The 22,963-nt window shown below is 43.3% G+C and overlaps 1 protein-coding gene across 1 annotated transcript in view; it reads right to left on the reverse strand.

Annotated features, from left to right (window-relative positions):
* Positions 1-22,963, reverse strand: part of Pappa (pappalysin 1) — a 228,225-nt gene that overhangs the window by 30,928 nt on the left and 174,334 nt on the right. The window contains exons 14-17 of the mRNA XM_041632518.1: positions 20,154-20,322; positions 17,647-17,830; positions 8,203-8,413; positions 6,765-6,936 (exon numbers count right to left, since the gene is read on the reverse strand). Coding sequence (XP_041488452.1) covers positions 6,765-6,936; positions 8,203-8,413; positions 17,647-17,830; positions 20,154-20,322 — 736 coding nt within the window. The remainder of the gene's footprint in view (positions 1-6,764; positions 6,937-8,202; positions 8,414-17,646; positions 17,831-20,153; positions 20,323-22,963) is intronic.

Here is a 22,963-nt window from a genome sequence, read left to right on the forward strand (position 1 = left end):
CCAGATACTCCCCGGCTCATCCCTGCATCCTGAATGCTTTTTATTAATGTAGGCCACTCAGTCTATCCCTTTACTCTCTGTAGTTATTTTTGTTCGCTCAAGACTTGTTGATTAATGAAAGATGGGATGAATATGGAGAAGACGTTTTTAAGTAAACAGGAAATAAATGAATAAATAGCCAGAAAAATAAAAGGCATAAATGAGTAAACAAATGAATGAGGGCATAAACAGTGAGTGTCTGTGAGAGAAAATGTGAAAGGGCTGATATAGGCTGAGCTGCCTCATCTTAAAATAAAAAAAAACAGCTGCATGGAGTCAGAACCGAGAAGAAAGTGGGGTCTCTCATGAGGTCTCTCCTCAGCCAGCAGAAGGTGGGCACTATGGCAAGAGAACCCCCTTACCCATGGGAGAATATGGCCCATCTGAGCTTGCAGTTATGGGGAAACTTTAAGAGGCTTGGTGTGGGTTTGTGGCAAGCTTCTGCAGCTTCCTAGGAGTCTAGAGAACTTGGACTCCCCCTCTTGGAGCCCCAAGCTCTAAGCCCCATGATCCTGCTGGGCCCACAGGGGAGTAGGAAATTGACCCCAATTTCCTGGATCCTTGGCCTGGGACTATAATGCATTTGGCCTCCAGCCTCACAAGGCATGCAGACCTCAGCACTACAAGGGCCAGAATTGGCTGAGAAGCAAGGTTTGCAGCAGAGGGTGTATTAGAGCTAACTGGAATCTACTCCGGAAATTTCAAGTCGCAGAGGCCTCACTGTGGAAGGTGGGAACATAAGGTACTGGTCTTACTTTCTCAAGATTTCCCCTCTCTCTCCTTCTCCTCGTTTGTTCATCTGGCACTTTCTGTGGCTAAATCTGCCTTTAAAATATGGCAGCCACCTGCTAAGACACTTTAGCCTTCAAAGCAAGGCAAGCATGTGGGCTAGCACTCCAGAGCTTCCATGTGGATCTCAGACATTTCTAGCCCCAGCTCTTGCTGTATGTGTGTCCTTCACTCTACTCAAGTAAACCAGGCCAGACCCTGCCCTCCTCCCCAGCTTGCCTTGCCTTGCACTTTTGTGCTGTTCTCTCTGAATGCAGCCTCTCTGGAACTTCTGGATACTCAGCACTTGATGACCAACTGACAGTGAGGATATCTTTGCTAACTGTGCTGACTAATTTGAGAATAGAAGAGCCAATGTAGTTGAGTATCAAATCTGAGAATACTACTCTGTGGATGTTATCAGGGAACCAGACCAACTGAGTATGTTTGATTCCAAATACACAAGACATGACTTTATCTGCTAAAGTAAACGATCCACCAAGAGGACTGTGCATCCTTCACCAAAACTGCCTTCCTCTCTGTGCTTATAATAGAAGCCATATTGCACTCTCTTTAGAACCCCCATCTCTTTAGCCAAGAAACCCACACACAGTTAATGGTGTTTACAGCTAACTATAGTATTGAAACCTCCATCATGCTCGATGTTCTAAGGAATCATTTTAACTACTGAATAGAAGAGAAACCATTTCCCATCTGGAAACTGATGTTCGCTCCAGGAAAGAAATAGTGATCGATGCTATAGTTATGGTTACAACTACACCGGTGCAAATGTCAGTTCTAGAATATCCCAGCTCTGGGACCTGGGAGAGTCTCTTTGTGTGCCTGTGCCTCAGTTTCTTCAACTCCTAAGTGTGCATGGATCTACTGCCTAATGGGTCATCATGACAACCAAGTGGTCAATTTATGTAAGTTCTTAAGACCTGACACATATGTACAGAGCTATGCCTTAGCCACGGTCCCTAACTTCCCTGTTGCGCTCCGTGTCTCTAGGGAACTTTCCACAATGCAGCAGCCAGAATGAGGAGGCAGTGAGTAAGAGTGGCAGAGGATGCCAGGTCCCAGCCCTTGACTGTGAACCTTTGTGCCTTCTTCATGGTTGAAGGAGGACATAAAGACACGGGGAAGAGAGAAAATGGGCAGAAAAAAAAAAAAAAAAAAACAAGCCACATCATGACAGAGGGTTCTGATTACAACAAAGCCAGGCCCAGCCAGGTGGGAGAGGACAGGATGATCATCAGCTATGGACTTGTGGATCTACCATGTCCTTATTGAATAACAATTAAGGCAAAAAAAACCCTTCCATGTCTGCATATATAGAGTAGAACAGAAACGCTCAGTGCATTTATGTGAATCCATCAACATGAAGCAACCATTCAGGGTTGATGAGCAGTTCCAGGTATGAGGATGCGTTGAAAAAAATGGCTTGTGCTCTTACTTGGTTTAAGACCTGATTCTGACATTAACTAGTGTGGCTCTCCTTGCCAGATGTCAGTGGAGTTAAGTGGATTGCAGTGAAGGTCTCTGAACATCTGCCAGGCTCTAATGGCATGTGCGTCCCTCTCCTTCCTCGTGGTCTCAACGCAGCCCTAGTGCTTGATGCACAGTTATCCTTGAAGCAAGACGCTAGGCATACCTGCTCTGTCTGCACCCATGGGGTTATGCAGCATCCATGGCAGAGCCCATATGGGCTGGACCAGCTTCATGCTTTCATGGCAGAAAGGACTGCACAGTCACCCTCTGTCTCCCCTGCAAGCGACTGGGAGTATTGCTGGTTCTACTATTCACCTCATCCTGATGAGTTCTGGAAACCCATTATTAGATGCACCATTTGGCCCATGAAACACAGCCTTTTGTCCTGTTGTGTTTCTAGTGTCTACCATAGACCTGGTCCTCTCCAAAGACTGGCCACGCCTCTGATCACTTGCAACACTCCTACAGAGCTTGTCACTATGTCCTGGGACTAAGTTGTCTCTTCACATCCAGGGCCTTCTATGTCTCATTAATTTTAGAGAGGATTGGCATCTTTCACCAGCTGTCTGGGCAGTATACCTCAGGCTCTACCACCGGCCTGCCCTAGAGATACCTGGAAACAGTGAACGCACAGGACTGAATAGTCTCAATCCCACGGAAAAGCTCAGAGCTCTAGGCAAAGACTTAGTTAAACTTCACAGGCCTTTTGTTCTGCATCTGTAAAGTGGAAAGACAAGTTTTTTTTTTTGAGGGTTTGCTTTATGTTACTAGAATGAAAGAGAGCCTGTGACACCAACCTGGCGTCCATAAAATCCTCACATTAAAAAGCAAAGTTATGATTATTTAGACCTTCCTCCTTGGTTTTACTGGGGCAGGAACACTATAAATGTCAGAGCTGAAATGTACAATATGGAAGCATGAGTGACTATTTACATTTCAATATGAACTATGGAGCTGGCCATGATGTATCAGGCCGAAAACCCCAACACTGAGGAGGACAAAGAGAAAGGGTTATCAGTTCAAGGGAGGCCTGTATGGGATGCACAGTAAAACCATATCAAAAATAGGTAAGTAAAATAATTTGTTTGAGAAAAGATCTCTTGTTTCATGTGGCCAAAGTGTGTCCCAGTTCAGGCATGGCCTTGAACTTCTAATTTTCCTGCCTCCACCACCTACTTGTATGGATTAATGACATGCAAATTTTACATTTTTAAAAAATATGTAAAACCAAGTATAATATTTAACTACTTGGACACTGTAACCAGAGATTTCGGAGACACATGGTTGGAGACATAGGACAGATGAGGTATATTTTCATCGTAACAGAAAGTTCTAGAAGGACTAGAGGATTGTTTATTCTACAGGTTGATTTGGGTAGCATTCAAGGTTTCCATGTAGCTTGTATGGATACTCACACTGGATAAATGCCGCTTTTGAGATGTCGGGGAGCTGGCCAGCAGAAAGCTGTCTTTCCAGCTGCTGGCTTTGTTTCTAAGCTCTACGGAAAGTCACATCCAGCATGAGAGATCTCCTCTACTGTCATGACCATAAAGCAGATTAGTCTGTTTGTACGTTCATCGGGACTACCACTTACTGTGGCATAGACCTGTGCTTCGCACAAGTTCAGGTGTACCCAAGTCTGTTCCCTGCTACTACCAATAAACTGCGAGGCAGGCTGTGTTATTTCTTTATAAGTCACATACAGGGAACCTATAAACTGAAGCTTGAAGGGTTAAGCAACCTGTCCCTTTGTTTAGGGGTGGATAGTGACATCAGCATTTGAATCTAGATCTAGCAAGCATCCTACTGGTTCCCTTGGAAGAATCAATGAAGTGGAATTGTTTTAGATTCTGCCAGTAGTAGCAGAGGAGGAGTGTGTGACTCTCCCCTAGCGTAGCCTCTTCCCTTCTCTGCCAGGATCTGGAACTTGTTTGGAAAGCTAAGACTCTTTACTCCATATAAGCTGTGGGATTCAAGAAGTGTGGGCCTTGCGTTCCTGCTGTGTTTACAGGCAGCAAGAGGGAATCTGAGGTGAACACTGGTGTTGGCTCTCAGGCCCTTGGTCTGAGGGTAGAGGAAATTCATTCTTAGAACAAACTAGAAACGTCAATTGTGTTAAGAGCCCATTTGGCACACACCCCCTCATTCTTTGAGCTGACAAACCATACCCTGCCCCTTCGAGTCTAGCCTCTCCACCCACTGCCAAACAGCAACAGTCCAGTCCTCTGATGAATTTACATTTCCCTCTCCTTTAAACACAAACTGCCCATGAAAGCTACTTGGCAGACTGCAGGCAGACGAGGTTTCAGTTTGATAACATGGCCATGGCCAGAATACTATTTGGCTCAGGAAAAACTGTTAGCAAGAGTTTTATGTGAGGGAGCGAAAGGGAAGTTGATCAGCCTGTAAGAGGCATGGTAATCAGGGTCCTCGCTTGTTCCAGGACTCCTGCTTCTTAGGTGTTGGAGGATGGGCATAATTCCCAGGAGTGACCACCAGCACCCCAGAGTATCCACAGACAGCCGTGAATCATGTATGAGATTCAGGACTTGGAAGCAATACCTACAAAACTCAGCGTATCCAAAGAAGGGGCACCAGGTCCCAAATCTGTCACTTCCTAGGGACCTACTAGGTGTCTGGCACTGTACTAAGTGCTAAAGGCATAGGGACATTGAAAGAGGCAGTAGAAGACTCACAGCCTTGGTGAAACCAACAATAAATAAGTCAGAAAATTAGAATGGGTGACTGCTGCTATAAGCAGGCAATCTGAGAGAAGTCAGCTGAGTCCAGGAGTGGAAGAAACTTGCACAAAGAGCTGTAGGAGTGATGGAGGAAGGTCACTGGCCAATAAAGAAACTGCTTGGCCCTGTGGGTGGAGTAAACAGAACAAAATGCCGGGAGGAAGAGGAAGTGAGCTCAGACTCCACAGCTCTGCTCTCCTCCTGGGAGCAGACGCCTGAGAGAGACGCCATGATCCCGGCTCCTGGGCAGACACACGCCATGAAGCAAGCCGCCAGGTTAGACATGCTGAACCTTTCCCGGTAAGACCGGTGCTCACCGATTATTAGAGATGGGTTGATCGGGATAACAGAATTAGCCAGTAAGGGCTAGGGCTAAAGGGCCAAGCAGTGTTTAAAAGAATACAGTGTCGGTGTAATTATTTCAGGGCATAAGCTAGCTGGGCAGGCGGCCGGGGTGTTGGGGACACAGCCCCGCCGCCACCCTTATTACTACATAGGAGGAGGGAATTTCTAGTCAGAAGTGGGGAGGGCAAGGAGGAGTCGGGCATCTGAACCAAAATGATGGAAATACTTAAGATAGAAACACAGAGAGGGTAGGGGACCTGAATTTTCCTGGGGGTGAGTCTGAAATTCTGCCTAATAAGGGTTGAATTTTATCCCAAGGAAACAAAAGAATGCTGGCTTAGAAGGGCTGGAAAGCAGAGAATTGGGGCGATAAGAAATGACACCATCAAGAGCACTGTGATCCAGAAGAAAGACACAGCCGTTTCTGTTAGGGTAGTTGTCTTAGGTAGAGAGGGAACAGCTTTAAAGAGTATTTTTGAAAGAATGAGTAGATCTTGGAATTGTTTAAATTTTGGAAAAGAAAAAAAGAACTTCTGAAGGTGTTGTTTTAGCAATATTTGAAGGTTAAGAAATAACATACAGGAAAGGCTTCAATCCATAGGATTTTTATCTTCCAGGTTCACCTGGCTGGTGATCTTTGCACATCAGTGAATGACAGAGTTAGCCTGTCAACTCTAAGTGGTGGGATCTGTGGAAAATGGGGTTTCTGTGGACTTCTGTGGTCTTTGGGGCTTTTGTTTTACTTTTGTGACACCCTGTCTATTTAGCTGAGTAGCAGAGGTTGGTACAGGGATGAAGGCTGTCCTTCACAGAGTCACAGAGTCTCTTCTGGAAAAGTAGCAGGAGCACTTATCCTTTAGTTACATATGGTTTGCGATGAAACTCAAACTCACACTGGCTCCTCTGTCACCCTCTGCTCCACACTGTGTTTAGACGTGTTCTCCCAATCTTAATAAAGCCCCATTGCAGGCTGCAAGGTTCAATCGATGACTAAAGACAGTAGCAGTGTCGGGACTTTAAATGCTTCAAGGGCAATTTAAGTAGTAATGTTGGTAAGGAGTGGGCAGAAATAATCAAAGTCCCCATCATTCCTATCAAAGTCAATCAAACTGCTAAAAGGCCATATACAGTTTCCTTTAATAATTTCTCAACAAATATCTAACAGTTCTAGTGCTTAAAAACAATTCTCACCACTAAGACTCTGGATGAAATAGGCTCATTGGGAGAAAACACAGCTCAGATAGCTTACAAAAGAACATACTGGCTGTATCAGCTTCTTCAGGGGTCACACTCATTTCCAAGCTTGGCTCTGTAGCCAGAGAGGCCTGGAGTTAATTCAGCACAGAGAGGAGGCCTTGATCTAGGTTTCAGTGGGCTTACCTGGGAGCCGTCGCTGTCTTCACATTTGAGCCTGCATTCACTGTTGAACTGGAAGCCATTACTGCATTGGTAGAGCCCATGGAATTTGGCTGGAGGTGGGTCACAAGTCACAGGCACACAAGTTCCCTCCTGCCAGCTGCCGTCTTGGGTACATTGAGTCTTGAAAGCCCGTCTTCAGGAAACATGAAAGAAAAGTCATTCTGAAGATCACATGCTTCGAACGTGAACAGTACCAGGGAGCCTCACTTTGTCTTCTTGTTCATATCCCCTGCCTCTCTATGGGATGTGTGAGGCATGCATGGTGGAGACCATGACAGAAAACCACAATTTCTCACAATGTATAGAGTTTTGGAGCCCAGAGCCAATCAATAATACATCTACAACACAACCCATGCATCTAAGCCTCAGGGATCATTACATACAAAACCAGGGGAGGAAATACTGCAAAAGTCAAAAGAACAAAAAGTTACTGTCATATTTTTGTCTCTAGAAATATCAGAGGAGCACCATGAAGTCTCATCAACATGGCCTAAACAAGGATGACACCAACAGACATGTTAACACATAAATAAGAAGCTTACAGGGGCTCATCCATAGGAAAAGAACCACAGGCAACTGAGGATGGCTAAAGCAGGAGAAATAGTCTTGTTCATGTAAATAAATGGCAGAGAGATAGATATGTGTGTGTGTATTACTATATTGACTGAGCAGGCCATACTTATATATTTAGGAATATATTTATGTATAGTGTGTGTGTGTGTGTGTGTGTGTGTGTGTGTGGTGTGTCAAGAAAAACAGATCATGAATTTGAAAAGAGCAAGAGGACATACATGGGAAGGTTTGGAGGAAAAGGAAAGGGAGAATGCTGTGATTATAGCATCATCTCAGCAACCACAACAATAATAAAGAATTCATTGAATAACATTGTCAAAGATAGGTTGTCTGTCAGGTGTGCTTTGGGACAACTCAATCCCCACCAATGCCCTGTATTCTCTTTTCCTTTCTGACTGTTCTCATGGGTTCCTGTACAGTGCTGGTGTGAACACCTGGTATTTCTTGAACAAGCACTTCGTACAAGGCATTTCTGGAAGTCCTTCTATGTCATGACAACACTGTGTGGTAACTTACAATCTTCATATTGCCACTGCAAATAAAGGAGAGCAGAAAAAATGAACCACTGGTCTGAGATCATACAGCCAATCTGCAGAGGGGCTGTGACTTGAAGCTGACCATATGTGACTTATACCTACTCTTCTATGTCTTTCGCATGGGACAGAAGGGGATACTCTTGGTATAGCCTCCAGCAAGGCAGGGATGTTTTCCTTTCACAGAGGTATGTGGATCTGACTGCCTCCTCGGAGCCTATGGGGGTGCTCCCAGCACACTTCTTGGACTTGTGAGCAGAGCCAGCCTATGAGGGTGCTCCCAGCACACTTACTTCTTGGACTTCCGAGCAGAGCCAGGCACGTGGTATCCAGGCTTGCACTTATACTTGCAGAAGGATCCCACCTTGTGCTTGTTCTCACGACATCTGGCTGTCTGCAGGTCTGCGTGGGGAACTGGGGGTGGCGCGAGGCACATGAGCTCACACAGGGCCTCTGGGAAGGACCACAGTCCATCTTCCATACAGGTCAGAATGCTGTTGTTGCCTGGAAGACAGTCAGGCAGGGTTAGCCGAGCAATGAGTCCACCAACAGCTAAGATAACACATGAGCTGCCTGAATTTGAACCAACATGCAGTCCCCAGGGATTCCTGACTGGAAGTCCAATGCCTCCCTCTAAGAACTCAGCATCTCTGAAGAGCACCAGGCAGTTGCTACAAGCAAACAGACATGGAAGCTAGACTCCGCCCATGTCTCCTGTGTATTAAAATCCAAATCATTTGTGCCTCTTACGCTGCACAGGAAAAAGCCCTTTCTGGTCCTTCCATCATCCCCTTGCCCTGCAGATGTGTGTCCTCGCTGAAGACAGTGGTACTCATCCTAAATGGTGTTAGCCATGCTAACAGTGCTCTTTGTGATCCAGAGCCTGGGTCTTGTATCTATCCTGGCTTCCCCAAGCCTGAAAGTGACAACACCATGTTTTTAGGAGTCTTTCTTTTCTTTCTCGTTCTCTCTTCTCTCCCCCTCCCTCTTTCTTTCTTTCTGCTTTTTTTCAGACCCCAGCACTCAGAGGAGTTCTGCCAGAGAAGATGAAAGAGCAGCACATTCTGCCCCGAGAATCATCCAGCTCTGACAGAGTACTTACTGCCTTCAGGATACTTGCCTGATGGGGGTTGGTGCAGATAAAAGTAAAAGCCAGAAGCTAGACTTTTCATTGCCAGTTCATGTATTATGGGGGTCCAGCCTTTCCTGAACTCAAGACCACTGGAAGAGGACCTGCAGTGGGTGTTTCACCACTGATCCCCTCAGATTGGTTAATGCTGAGCAGTGCTGACAAGCAGTGCTCAAAGAACATGGGAGTCTCTAGATTTCAAGTGTGGTAGGGAGCCCATGAGCACTAGGAAGGAAATTGATGCTTATTGAGCAGTTATTGTGCACAGAGTGCTTGGAAATGCACAGTGCTTAGCATGCTAATTCCCACTTGGAAAAGAGAGGGCAGCTTGATCAAGCTCTTACAATAGAAAATAGCTTGTCAATAGCAAAAGGTTCACCAGGTTTGTCTCGCTATGGATACAGTCGTTTATACATTAAAGGGTTGTGTTTGTGTGTTCAACAAAACTCTTATTTCGCACTGAGGATGGTCTTACCTTAATTTTTGTGTCTGTAGAAAAAGTGACTTTTCCTGCTTTTCCGGTGCTCAGAAGGCTAAATATAGCAACACTTCAAAGAAGTGTCCATCACAGGCCTTGTTCGCCCATTAGCCTGCACCCTTCCCTCCTCCCTCTCTGTTAACTTGCACTTGGATGATGATAGGACCTGTGTGAGATGCAAAGACACCTTCATCCGTTCCACTAACAGTGGCAATGCTTATGGCATGCCAAGTACTTTATATGCTGGGGCACAGCAATGCACAAAACAAGACAAAAATAACGTGTACATGCCACTACTCATAATCTAATGTTATATGAAGGGGCATGACAAATCTTTGTAAAAATAACGTGTACATGCTACTACTCATAATCTAATGCTATATGAAGGGGCATGACAAATTTTTGTAAAATAAAAATTAACTAGTATTCTTACACGTGATAGAAACTACTACCTGAGATCAAACGAAGAAAGAGAAAAAGACACCAGAACTACTTCACAATTTTGTGTACACATTTCGGTGTCTCCTTTCATTGTTAGTTTCCTGTGATTCACCCCCTGGTCAGCATGATTCAACTAGATGACATGAAACATGTTTGCACAGCCCCACAGAAAATGCTAACTTATAAGCTATAGTACCACCAGCCAGATATTTCTCACATCCCAGGGAAAGAGAGAGGGGTAAAAAGTGAGTCACTGAGTTTTCATCAAAGCCAAGAGACTTCCAGAAAATCAGAGAAAGGAAACTTCCCTGCATTGTTTTGGGGTTAGGGGTTAGGGTTGATAGTTGTTTGGGAATGCCAGATGTATCTGCAGTTCAATAAGAATGAGAGCTTTAGCAATGTCCTTTGGCATTGAGCCTATAGTTCATGATCCTGGAGAAGCTAAGTAATAAGGTGAACCCAAAGAAAAATATATATAGATCCACCTGGAAACTGGAAACAAACAAGATTGCCTGACAAAATTGGGAGCATGGGAGTGGGAAGAAAAGGGAGGATAGAAGGGGAAGAGGACAGGAGAAGAAGAGGGTTCAGGAGAACTCGAGGGAATGGGATAGCTAAGATGGAGGAAGGACAGAGACGAGAGCAAGGAAAGAGATATCTTGATTGAGGGAGCCATTATAGGGTTAGCAGAAACCTGACTCTAGAGAAATTCCCAGGAATTCACAAGGATGACCCTGGCTAAGACTCTAAGCAATAGAGGAGAGGGGGACTGATCATGACTTGCCCTGTAATCAGACTGATGCTTATCTTAAATATCACCATAGAGCCTTCATCCAGCAACTGATGGAGGCAGAGGCAGAGACCCACATCAGAGCACTGGGCTGAGCTCCCAAAGTCCAGTTAAGAATGGAAGGAATGAGAATATGAGCAAAGAGGTCAAGACCATGATGGGTTCACCCACTGAAACAGTTTACCTGAGCTAATGGGAGCTCACCAGTTCCAGCAGGACTGAAAAGGAACAAGCATAGGACCAAACTAGTCCCTCTGAATGTGACTGACCATTGAATTGCTGGGGCAGACAAAGGGGCCACTGGCAGTGGCACCAGGATTTATCCCCACTGCTTGTATTGGCTTTTTGGGAACTGGTTCTCTTTGAATGGATACCTTGCTCAGCCTAGATATAGTAGGGAGGGCCTTGGACCTTCCTCAAAGCAATGTGCCTTACCCTCTCTGAGGATTGGATGAGGGTGGGGTGGGAGGGTGTGTGGAGGGAATGGGAGGAAGGAAGGTAGTGGGAGCTTGGATTGGTATTTTTTTAAAAAATCTAATAAATTAAAAAAAGAAATCAATAATGTTTCAGGAAAGTAAAAAATTAAAGAAAAAAGAATGGGAGCTTTAGAAGATACAGGAGTGGTGTCCTTTCCAAATTGCTCAAAGGTGTTGCAATATCCATAGTTAAAGTGTTGGTGCTTTTATCGGTGTTGCAAATGCTATAAACTGTAAACAGAGAGGCATATTTCTTTGTTGTGAGATGATGTAAGGATTGCAGAGCCTCAATAAATAGGAAAGGGTCAAACTAAAATTGTACATTATAGGAAAGAGTACCTAGAGAGTACCTAGAGAGTACAATCAGAGATAAAGAATACACAGAGGAGAGCAGAACTTACTTTCAGGAACGTGGATGTGTCTCCCCCCCTCACACCCAGCTCATACCCGGTCCAGACAAAGGAATCCATGGGGTCAGGGATTCCAGTCCCTAGCTATGGCCACTGCCTGCATCTACCAAGTGGTGCTGAGGAAGTCGGCCATATATACTCTGGCAAACACACTCTTTGTCCTTGACAATGGCCCACAGACTCAGAAGGATGGTTAATACACTGAGGCTTTTACTTCTGGTCACAAACATGTGTTACCCACGTGCACGAAAACCAAGGTGTGCTGGAATCAACACCCAACCATTAATTGTTCATGGACCTATAGACCATTTAGAGTTTGGGCCACTCAGAAATGTTCTACTCTAGAGACTAGAGAATATGCTCTCATTTTTTCCCTTGCTGACTGCTTTAGAAGAAACTCTTATTGCCTTGCCAATACCATGTCTTCCCTCTTCATATCTTCCAAGCTATGGTTTCTGGATAACATGACTTATGTCACAAAATGAAGGCTGGCCTTTCTAGCAGAGGGTGAGAATGAGTATATTAGACACCAAGGGCTCATGAGTTGTGGTGCTCTGCAATTGCATTTGTTCATCTTGTTAATTTCTTTAGATTTTTGTTTTATTTTGTATGTATGAGTGTTCTGCCTCCAAGTATGTATCTGTATGATGTGTATGCCTAGTACCCACAGAGGTCAGAAGGGGGTGTTAGATCCTCTGTAACTAGAGTTTCAGATGGTTGTTAACCACTATGTTGGGAATCTAATCTGGATCATCTACAAGGGCAGGAGGTATTCTTAACTGAGCCACTGTTCATCTTTTAATGTTTTTTAAAATTATTTATTTTAGTTTTTGAGGTTATAATATAATAACATCATTTACCTCCCTCCTTTCCTCCCCACAATATCACATAAACTTTCCTTACTCTTTTTTAAATTAATGACCTATTACCCATTAATTATTGTTACATACTTACATGTATATATGTATGCTCTTTTAAAGTCTGAAAAATAAATGTGGCTTAGTCTGTCTCCAGATGTGTATAAGGACATTTTCCTCTCTAGAAAGTATGAAAGAAACTGTGAACATTTAGTCATGACTGGAGAGTGATGTTCACTGTGATTAGCTTACTTAAAAGATCACTCAGCAGGTAAGTCCCATTGAGAATGCGTTCAAGAAAAAAATAGGATTGTAAGGTACAGTAGAGTGACTGAGGTTAACCATTCTGTGCTGTACATTTCAAAAAAAATGAGAAGATTTTGAATGACCTCACAAGTAAATGTTTAAAGTAATAGGTAGATCAGTTACCCTAATTTGATCAGGGCACAGTTTATATGTGCATCCAAACATCATATTGTCTCCCCCAAATTTTTGGAATCATAGTGCATCCATGAAAAAATTAAGCATCAGAAATGTCATAGAATATAATCAGGAAGTAGAGTGTCAGACCTTCAGTCTGGCTTGGTTTGGTTTTGTCTTCTTTCCTCTGTTGGCCACATAGTGTGGTCACTGATACCATCCTAAGACTAGAACCTGCATTGGGCTCACTCTTTATTCCGAAAGCCCAGTACTCTGCCCAGTACATAGCAGTCCCTCAGTTTCCACTTGATGCATGACTGAAGCATCATGACTTTATTTATGATCGTGATGGTTTAGCTTTCCTGATCCTAAGCAAAAGTTACTTCTGAGTTCTTAGCAAACGTGAGCATTTTAAGGTGAAAGGGTATTGATCACTCATACTCTGCAGAGAATAAAATTTCAGTTAGCTGGACTAGAATAAGGACAAGCAAGTCTTCAAAATCTGCAATAGCCTAAAGCCAGGACTCTTCGGATTACAAAGATATTCACTTTCATTGTTCTTGGTAAGGAATAGACACTCACAGAAGTTACCAAAGAAGGGATAAAATGAAAAGACAAATAGGAGAGAACCCAGTGGGGCAGGAATTGTGGGCACAAAGAACTTTAGACTGATTTACCAAAAATAATGCATGGGAATTTCTGTCAGGAAAGTATGGAGCTTTAGAAAGTTGGGAAGAAGGTGAAATGTTAGCAAAGGTATCTAAAGAAACAACTAATCCTCTAATGAGTAGTTCTAGGCCACTGGGATTCCCAAACAACCCATCACACTCCTCATCCACACTGGAGCTCCTACCCATGAACATGGTCAAAGAAATCCTACGAAGCTGCATTCAGTGAAATACTGATGGGGTCAGTGGAGCATCTAGGAATGAAGGATCAGCTACACAGTGGGATACTACCCCTCCCAGCTTCTCCTCTCACATGAAGATCTTTACCAAGGTAGCTCATTTTTCTTTCCAAATGGTAAATACAGAGGAAAAAGAATGTCTTAGAAAGCAGTCGTTTTCCGGGATCATTGGCAGAGAATCCTTGTTTCGGAGAGAAGTAAAGGAATCTGGAGCACTGTTTGCTACTGCACAAACAGATGGAGGGAGGCAAAGGCAGGCATAAGAAGACTATTTCACCGGTAAACAAGGTGGTTTTATGTTACCGTGCCACCCTTCATGTTCACTACAACACTCAAGAAATCAGAGAGTGTCCCACAGAATAAAGTATCTTTGTGATCTCAGTGAGTTTTATAAACTCACATGAAAATCTGAGATGGAAAAGGTCCCAGAGTTAGAAGTAGAAAGCAGAGTGTATGTGGAGATGCTGTATGTAGCACGAGGATGTGCTACCTTTAGAAGCTGTATTCCTTAGTTAATAGTAAATGGACCTGTCTTTTGTGCTTGAGTGAGATAGACTTTGCTAGGTAATGAAAGCATTGAACTTAAGTCATTAATTCAGTATTCATGGTCTTCATCTTAATGTTGTCCTTCCTGAATTTGAGAGCACTTTCCCTGCCTTGCAGTTTGATAAACGTGACCTTTGCTTACAGAGTTTATTGGAGGAACACTAACAATAACAGTAATGAAAACCTTAGCAGAATTTATTTTAACACTTCTAACTCTCTTGTTCTTTTGCATAGATCTTGAAGGGAAGCTTGGATTAAAACAATATTTCAGGATATTTGAGCAAATAAATCACATGAGGTAGAGGAACAAAGGGGATGGTGCCACTTGTGTTTGGTGAAACTCTGTAGGGTGCAGTTACTGAATTGTGCCTAGATGGGTGTGCTCTTCTGAAGACAGAAATACTCATGCCTGAGAACTGTAGAGGTTAGAATATGACTTCATAGTTGCTAGCTACATGGATTATACAGGACAAGGACGACAGCAGTCGGGGAGGGGACACCGACTGTTGAGATGTTGAGGGAAAAAGGAGTCTCCAGCAAGCGCTTTCTCCAGTGCAGGTATCTTATGAACGCCAGTTTGTGTCTCTAATGGCTCTTTGTCAGTGAGCACTCCTGAGCTTATTGTTTAAGTAAGACTGTGGCAGGTCACAGGAGCAACACTGATTAGCTAAGTCAGAGAGCTGGTAAAGAACAAAGCCAGTTGAATCTGGACTTTCTTATTTTTAATTTCTTATTGCATGTCATTTATTTATCATTGCTTATTTGTATGTGTATACGTGTGGGGGCATGGATGTCATCATATGAAAGTTATCCAGTGAGCTGTCTTGCTGGATCCAACCTGGAACTTCTGATTCTATGGTTTCTTTTTTTCCCCCTTAAAATATAGTATAAAGGGGACTGGAGAGATGGCTCAGAGGTTAAGAGCAATGCCTGCTCTTCTAAAGATCCTGAGTTCAATTCCCAGCAACCACATGGTGGCTCACAACCATCTGTAATGAGGTCTGGTGCCCTCTTCTGGCCTTCAGGCATACACACAGACAGAATATTGTATACATAATAAATAAATAAATAAATAGATAAATATTTTTAAAAAATATATAGTTTAAATAAACATAAAATAAAAAGTAAAGAAAGAAAACAAGGCAAATGAAATAAAATAATGGAGGAAAAGTTATGCTGATTACTTTTTGAGGAAGGCAAAATGGGATAGCATCAAGAAGCTCAAAGAGGGAATGGGACGATCATCCAGTCCTTGCTGCCAGCAGGTCTGCGTGGAATCAGACGAAGGACATGTGTATAGAATGGTGCTGACAACAAGGTTACAGGGACTAGCTGCTGGCCCCCACAGGCCTGTGCAAAATGCCAAGATGTTTCCCTGAATTCTCCAGAGATGGGCAAAATGAGAATCAACAACTGCCCAAATGAGTCTTCTCCGGAAGCCACCTTTCTATAGCAATGTCTGCCTCCTTCATTCATAGGCACGTGAAAATGGTAGAAAGATTTGCTTGAGGATTTGCCATGCTGAGAGCTTTAATAATCAATGCTAATTTATTTGCCTCTTTTCCCAGGAGCCTCTGATTAAGAAAGGTATGCTTTTCTAGTCATTAATACATCCTGCATTCTATTGGCAGATAGAGCCTTGGATCTGGCTCGGATTGCTTAGATTCTAACATTAGTTTTCAACCTGTGGGCCATGACACCCTTGGGGTTGCCTAAGACCATGAGAAAGCAAGGACATTTACATTACAGTTCATAACAGTAGCAAAATTGCAGTTATGAAGTAGCAACGAGAACAATGATATGGTTCGGGTCGCAACAATATGAGGGACTATATTAAACGGTCACAACATTAGGAAGGTTGAGAACCACTGGCCTTAGAAGCTGGAAAGCTGCCAGTTTCCACTGGTTTCCTTCCCTCTTTTCTGTGATCTTAATCTTTACAGTAGCTCACATGAAAAGTCTCCACCCTTCTTATTCAAATCTTCTTTGACAGAAAAGGAGGAACTAGCTTCCATAGCCCAGATGCACTTGCTGTCTTGCTTGAGGAGCAGTTTACAATTAAAGCTGGCTCTTTCGTTCCCATAGTATTTCTTCACAGCATTCATCCACCAGACAATGCATTTTAAGCTTTAGTACATGTCATTTCCTGAGCTTCTGACCATAGCCATTGCTTCCAAAGGGCACAAGTTCATCTAAGCTTTGAAAGTCAATTTTATATAAGTTTTGGGGGCCAATGTCTGTCCCCTTGAAAAACTGGTAAGACTCATGATACTCATCAATCATCCAAGTACCCAAAACTCAGCCACACACAATAGCTTATCTGCTCTTCAGACTATTCAGGGACATGGTGACAATGTCCCCACAGTTGACAGGCACACTTTGTGGCACAGTGGACTAGAAGAAAGGCCTGTATGATCAAGCAAGTTATTGTTAGAATTTAAGAATGAAAAATCATTTCTTCTAAGAAACCAACAGAAATATAGAACCCTTCTATCTCTGAAATCAGACAAAATTGCTGCTACTGAGTTCTGTGGAAGGTCTTCCTTTCCTTGGTATACTTTAGTCCTCAGTATTTCCAGTATTCTGGGTGGGCTGTGAGGCCTCTTTTTAAAGCTTGCATTTCCAGAAATTCACTATGAGCCTCCAGACCAGGTTCTCCCCCATTTCTAAAGGGCGACCTCTTCTTCAACCTCCCAGATGCCCTCTTCTTCACCACCGTATTCCTGTTGCTTAGTCGAGGAGATGCTGAGTGTTTACTGGCCACACTTACTTTTCTCCAGACTCAGGCTCTCTTTCTAAAGAGCAGAACTGACATTGGGCAGAAACAGACCCGGGGTACAATGTGGTTGCCATCACTAATATAGCAACCTTGGGTTATTTTGTTAAATTCTAATAATTGTTTGGATTTTCCTTTGGGTAATTCAAAGACTAATAATAATACCTCATGAGGGTTACTGGTTCTTAATCATACACAGCAAGCTAGATATAGCCATTATAAATAGAATTATCTTTACTGCCCTGCCCTACCCCCATCATTTTTTCTGAAAGATTTACAAAATCTTGAGTATTAACTTCCATTTTATACTCACATCAATTTCTATATTTTTAAATTTCCGGCTGCATAGCAAGCCAGTTTACATGACTACAAATGGTAAAAAGAAGCCAGGAAGCCACACAACTTTGAGCACCTCTTGGCATCTGAAACTCAGAGGGAGGTTTGGAAACAGCCACTAGGTTTTTCAGAGGTGATGAAGGCCAGGCTTGGACAAAGAGATTGGAATACCTTTCAACTGCGCAGGGTGGCGACACTGAAAGGAGCATCTTCTACCAAAAGTGGTGCCCTCTGGGCAGGAGAAGGAGGCAGCATAGACGTGGTGGTGATCTGGGACCCCACAGTCCACTGGCTCACATGCCACGTGCTTGTTCCATTTGCCCTCTGTACACGTCACTGTGATGCTTGGTCCTACCTGAGAAGCAGAGAAAGATACAATGAAGGACAGCAGGCAGGTCCTTGGATATGAGGACATGCCCTTCTCCACAGGTGACAGGTCAGACTCTTGTCGAGCAATAAGAAAACCTATTCTCAGTGTTGAACTCATTTTTAAAAACTCAACAACTTTTTGGACTAGATATTTTAATCCTCATTTAATGATGCAGAAATGAAAGCCTAGAAACATTATATGACTGCCCCACGTTACCTACTAAGAGAAAAGCTAAATGTGACTTGAACTCAAATATGTTCAGAACTATAATCTATAATGCCTTCCAGATAGATCATCACATTCGTTTTTATGAGAATCTGGAGATTCAGAGACCTCAGAGGGTGTGATTTCTGTTACAGAGCATACTCTAACACATGTTCAATAGAAGCTCGCCAAGGGCTGGTCCTGATATCTTCTCTTGAAGGGATTTACACAGAGGTAGCTAAAGTACTTGGTATTAAGTTAGGGAGTGCCTTTGGGTGTGGGAAACCTGATGTCTCTGCATGAGAAAGTCCTCTTTCTTGAATTCTGCCAGTCAAAAATGAATGGACTGGACCAAAAGATTGCATCATATGCTACTGCCTATTATGAGATGTAGGCGCTCCAGAAAAAAAAATAATAATCTTGAATAATCAAGAATAAAATTGATTCAAAAACAAATTTAAGAACTCTGAAAGGTCTATCTGATTTCAACTGAACTAGGAAATGGCAGGGCTGTGTAGGTAAAAGGGTGAGGTGAGGCTGCAGAGCCAAGAGAAGGTCTGTCATTGGCAGCCCAGAGTCTTCCATTCAAGGAGGAGGCAGCCAAATCCCTGGGGGTTGAGAGTGCCAAATGTTGACTTGGGCTTTTTAAAAGCAAAGGACATTTTCCTCTCTTAAGTACACATCAAAAGGAAGAGGGGTATATCACTGCCAAGGCAACCTAATTGTTTCCATAGAAGTTCAGACCTGCCATGTCTGACACACGGAAGTAGGTGTCCAAGTCAAGCCAGCCCAGAAGCTCTACACGAATAGGCATTCCCAGCAATGAAGAAAGTGCCCCTGTGTGCTAGCAGCAAGAGGATGCAGTCTACTGGGGGGACCATGGGGAACTGCACCTACATTGCTGTGGGATCCTCAAAACTCGGGGCCGCCAGTTTATCCCACTCCATCCTGTCGGACCTGAGATCCCCAAAGCAGTGTCAGGCTAAAGTAAGCTTTGCCATGCCACTTATCTCTGTTTCCAATAACTTCATGAAGGATACATCCCAACTTTCAAGGGTCCCATCGTTACCATCCCCATGGGTCCGTCTGCTGTCTGTCTCACTGCTTACACTCTATGCCACACCCATGTGGGCAGGCAGATGAGGCCTTTGTTTATCAGGGTTTAATCATATCATGCCCTTCTGTGGCTTCTTGCTGCCTCCACAGTTCCAAACTTGCCAACCACACTGGCAGGACCTGGCATCAATGGACTCAATTCGACCCTGTAGGCTCATGACTTGAATGATTTTAGAAACACTAGCCCCCGGATGTGGCCACTTACAACACTAACAGACGTTCCCATATATTCCCCTGCCTGTACAAAAGCACACCTTTTTTGTTTTCTTCAGACACACCTATGCCCATAAAACCACCTCTCAGTTGTCATATTACTTCTTTCAGGGCACTTTCTTAAGTGCCTCTACATTTCTTTAAAACCGTATATGTCCCTCTCTGTCTCCATGTTGTCTGCTAGTCACTAAGAAACAGTTCAGTCTTAAGGGCTTTTTTTTCCTCCAGGACCTAGCACAGTGGTGAACTCAGATATTGCAATGAATGAATGAATGGGATAGTGAATGAATGAAGAGACACGCAGACTGAGAGTCCCCATCTACCTAAACCATCTCACTCCATCATGCGGAATTTTGAGGATCAGCCTCTCTTTCCAATATGTTAATTCTGTATCCTAGATCTGTAACCTACACAACAGTATTAATATTTGCTGTCCACAATATTTATTGGACAGAAGCCCTCTTCTTGCAGAGTCACAATTGGTTTATTTTTTGTTGATTGCATCATTGATTCATTAATTGGGATAAATCTACATACATGAATTGTGCATATGTGTGCTTATACACATGCATATATATATATATATATATATATATATATATATATATATATGAGAAAGAGCTGGAGAGAGATCAGAGGGAGAGAGAGCATTTTTTTATTCACTTGTTTTCTGTGGCAGCAGTATTTTCAGTACTGAGGCTTCAGCAGAGAACCCATTCCATACCCCCCAGGCTTTGCTGATTGTAAAAGGGCTTTCCTGTGTGCATCCACAAACCTGGCTCTTGATCAACTCATCATCCCGCTGTATCTGCAGCACATAACCTGTCTGACATCTCACAGTGCACTGGGCACCATGGGAGCGGTGACTGCTGGAACAGTTGAGAGAAGCATTCTCCACAGTCAATACTGGACAGTCCGTGGCTTCACAGGCAAAATGCACACAGCTGGAGAGGAAGGAATAAGAAGGTGAACTGGGGTTTCCTCACAAGGCAGCTTTACTCCAGCTAAAAGCTCAAGACTAGGCCTCTCCCCAGAGCTTCAGGAGACGAACAGAGTCGAGCAAAGATGATTCTGAAGGCCACTGTTATGGTTTTTTAAGAATACAAGAAATGGGGGTAAGCTTTAATCCAGGGTCATCCTCCCCATTTCTTGTGAGTTCTGACTTCGAAGAGCCATGGGGAGAATTTTGTTGTGAGTTAACACTCTCATACACTGTAAAGATTTGTCACTCATATTGGTTTAAAAAAACAAAAACACCGGTTGGCCAGTAGCCAGGCAGGAAGTATAGGTGGAGTGACCAGACTAGGAGAATGCTAGGAAGAGAAAAGGCAGAGATGCAGTCTCCAGCCAGACACAGGGAAAGCAAGATGAGAATGCCCTAGTAAGAAAAGGTACCAAGCCACATGGCTAAATATAGAAAAGAATTATGGGATAATTTAAGTTGTAAGAGCTAGTTTATAATAAGCCCGAGCAATAGGTCAAACAGTTGATAATAAATGTTTAAGCTTCTGTGTGTTTACTTGGGACTGAATGGCTGTAGGACCAGGTGAGACAGAAACTTTCATCTACAGGATACGATTGATTAATTTATGAAATGCAAGTAGCCAAATTCCCAGCACATTCTAAGCCTCAGCCATCAGTACTATATTTGTCACCGAGAAATTGTGCGGCTTGGGCAAAGGTGCTATTTATGAGAGCCTCAGTGCTCTTGAGATTTGCCCCACCTCACAGACCCATGAGACTCTGTGGCAGTGGCAGGGGCTGTCTTTCCGAACTGTAATGCAACTCACAAAGCCTTAGAAAAAAATGTACAGAAACCATGCCTTATATCTTTCTTTGGCTGCCATTTTCACTTTCTGGCTAATCTGAATTCTGCCCAATGATCAAGTCCTAACTAATTCCATGGGAGAATTCCCTTCTGTAATATGAGTTTCCTCACAGACATTCTGCCTTCCTGTCTCTCATCCTGTTGCTCTCACGCTGCGCATTTCTGGTTCAGGATGTAGATGCCTATGAGGCACCCAACTGCACGCTAATCTTTAAAGATTCAAGTGGAGATCACATAAAACCCCTGTACTAAGGTAGCCCTCCCATTGGGCTATATATACACACATACTCAGAACAGTAACAATCACGGAGAGTGTATCTAAGTGAGCTCATTTCAGTGTAACAATAAATCTATGAGTAAGCATTATTCCTTTTTTAATTGGAATTATTGAAACCTGGGAAGAAGTTGCCTGTTTAAATTTCCACCCCTATGTGAGACCTGGAGGTCTTTATGTCTAACATTACCCTATGGGTCTGGACTAGAACATTGTTATGAATGGACACAATGACTACTTCATCCTGCCATTGTGAATAAAAATGGCTTTCAACCAGATGTTGACTAAATAGAAAGAAACAACTGGTGGTAGCACCTTTCAATAGCTTGAAAATTTTCACAGGTCTGCGTGGTGGTGGCGCATGCCTTTAATCCCAGAACTCGGGAGACAGAGGCAGGCGGATCTCTGTGAGTTTGAAGTCAGCCTGGTCTACAGATCTAGTTCCATGTTAAGGGATCCAAAGCCACAGAAAAACTCTGTCTCCAAAAAAGAAAAGAAAAAGAAAAAAAGAGGAAGGAAGGAAGGAAGGAAGGAAAGAAAGAAAAGAAAGAAAGAAAGAAAGAAAGAAAGAAAGAAAATTCATAGTAGTTGAAATAATGTTTTCAGCAGCAAAAGTTTTCTCTATGACCATCCTAAAACCTTGGATACAGTGCTCCCAGTTGGCTAAATTTGTATCCAGAACTCCAAGTCTTTGGATTTCTGAGACTTTTTTGTTGGGGGCATTCAAAGCAGGCTCTCACTATGTAGCTCTAGCCTCCTGGAGTATGTAGACCAGAGATCCGCCTCCTGCTGCCTCCCAAGTGCTGGGATGAAGGTGTGTGCCACTTTGCCCAGCATTTGTTTTCCTGCTTTTGTGTAAGAAAAACAAAACTGTTTGGAGTAAAGAGCTTCAGATGAATGTTCCACACCTTCATGGCCCCAGTTTTGAAATCATTACCAGTATTTTGTTTTAGCAGGGAGTAGAGGACCTGGATCTCATCCTCTCAACTACTCAGATTAAACAATGGGAAAGAAAAGAGATTTTGAAGAAGTAATGTCTAAAGGGCTGTAGCCCACAGGTTGAAAACCACTGCTCTAGAACTCACAAAGTTCAATTTGCAGATGCACTTTGACGATGTCCAGAATGGCCAAAAGGGGAGATCACTTTCCAAATGCTAATATTCTTTTTATTATGGGGCAATTCTTAGGCTGAGTGTCTTTTTAGAAAGTTCTTTGGATGTAAAGCATCCTTTTCTTCTCAGAACATCTGTCTGCACCTGACTTGTAGACTTGCAATTAAGAAGGAAAGTAACGGGAAATGAAGTGAGCGATGCCAGGCATTGGGCATGGACGTCACTGTCCCACCTTCTCAGCAGCTGCATGATGCCCCTGGACTAATGATGGTATTCCCACTGGAAAGGGAGGGCTTTCAGCCTGAACATTCGCCTTTATTCTCCCCAAGACCTTATTTTTGTCAGTGTTATCCCACTGTCTTGAAAACGTT

Source organism: Microtus oregoni, unplaced genomic scaffold (assembly GCF_018167655.1).
Source record: "Microtus oregoni isolate MIOR12 unplaced genomic scaffold, Mior012 000041F_ref0000270, whole genome shotgun sequence".
NCBI classification, from domain to species: Eukaryota; Metazoa; Chordata; class Mammalia; order Rodentia; family Cricetidae; genus Microtus; species Microtus oregoni.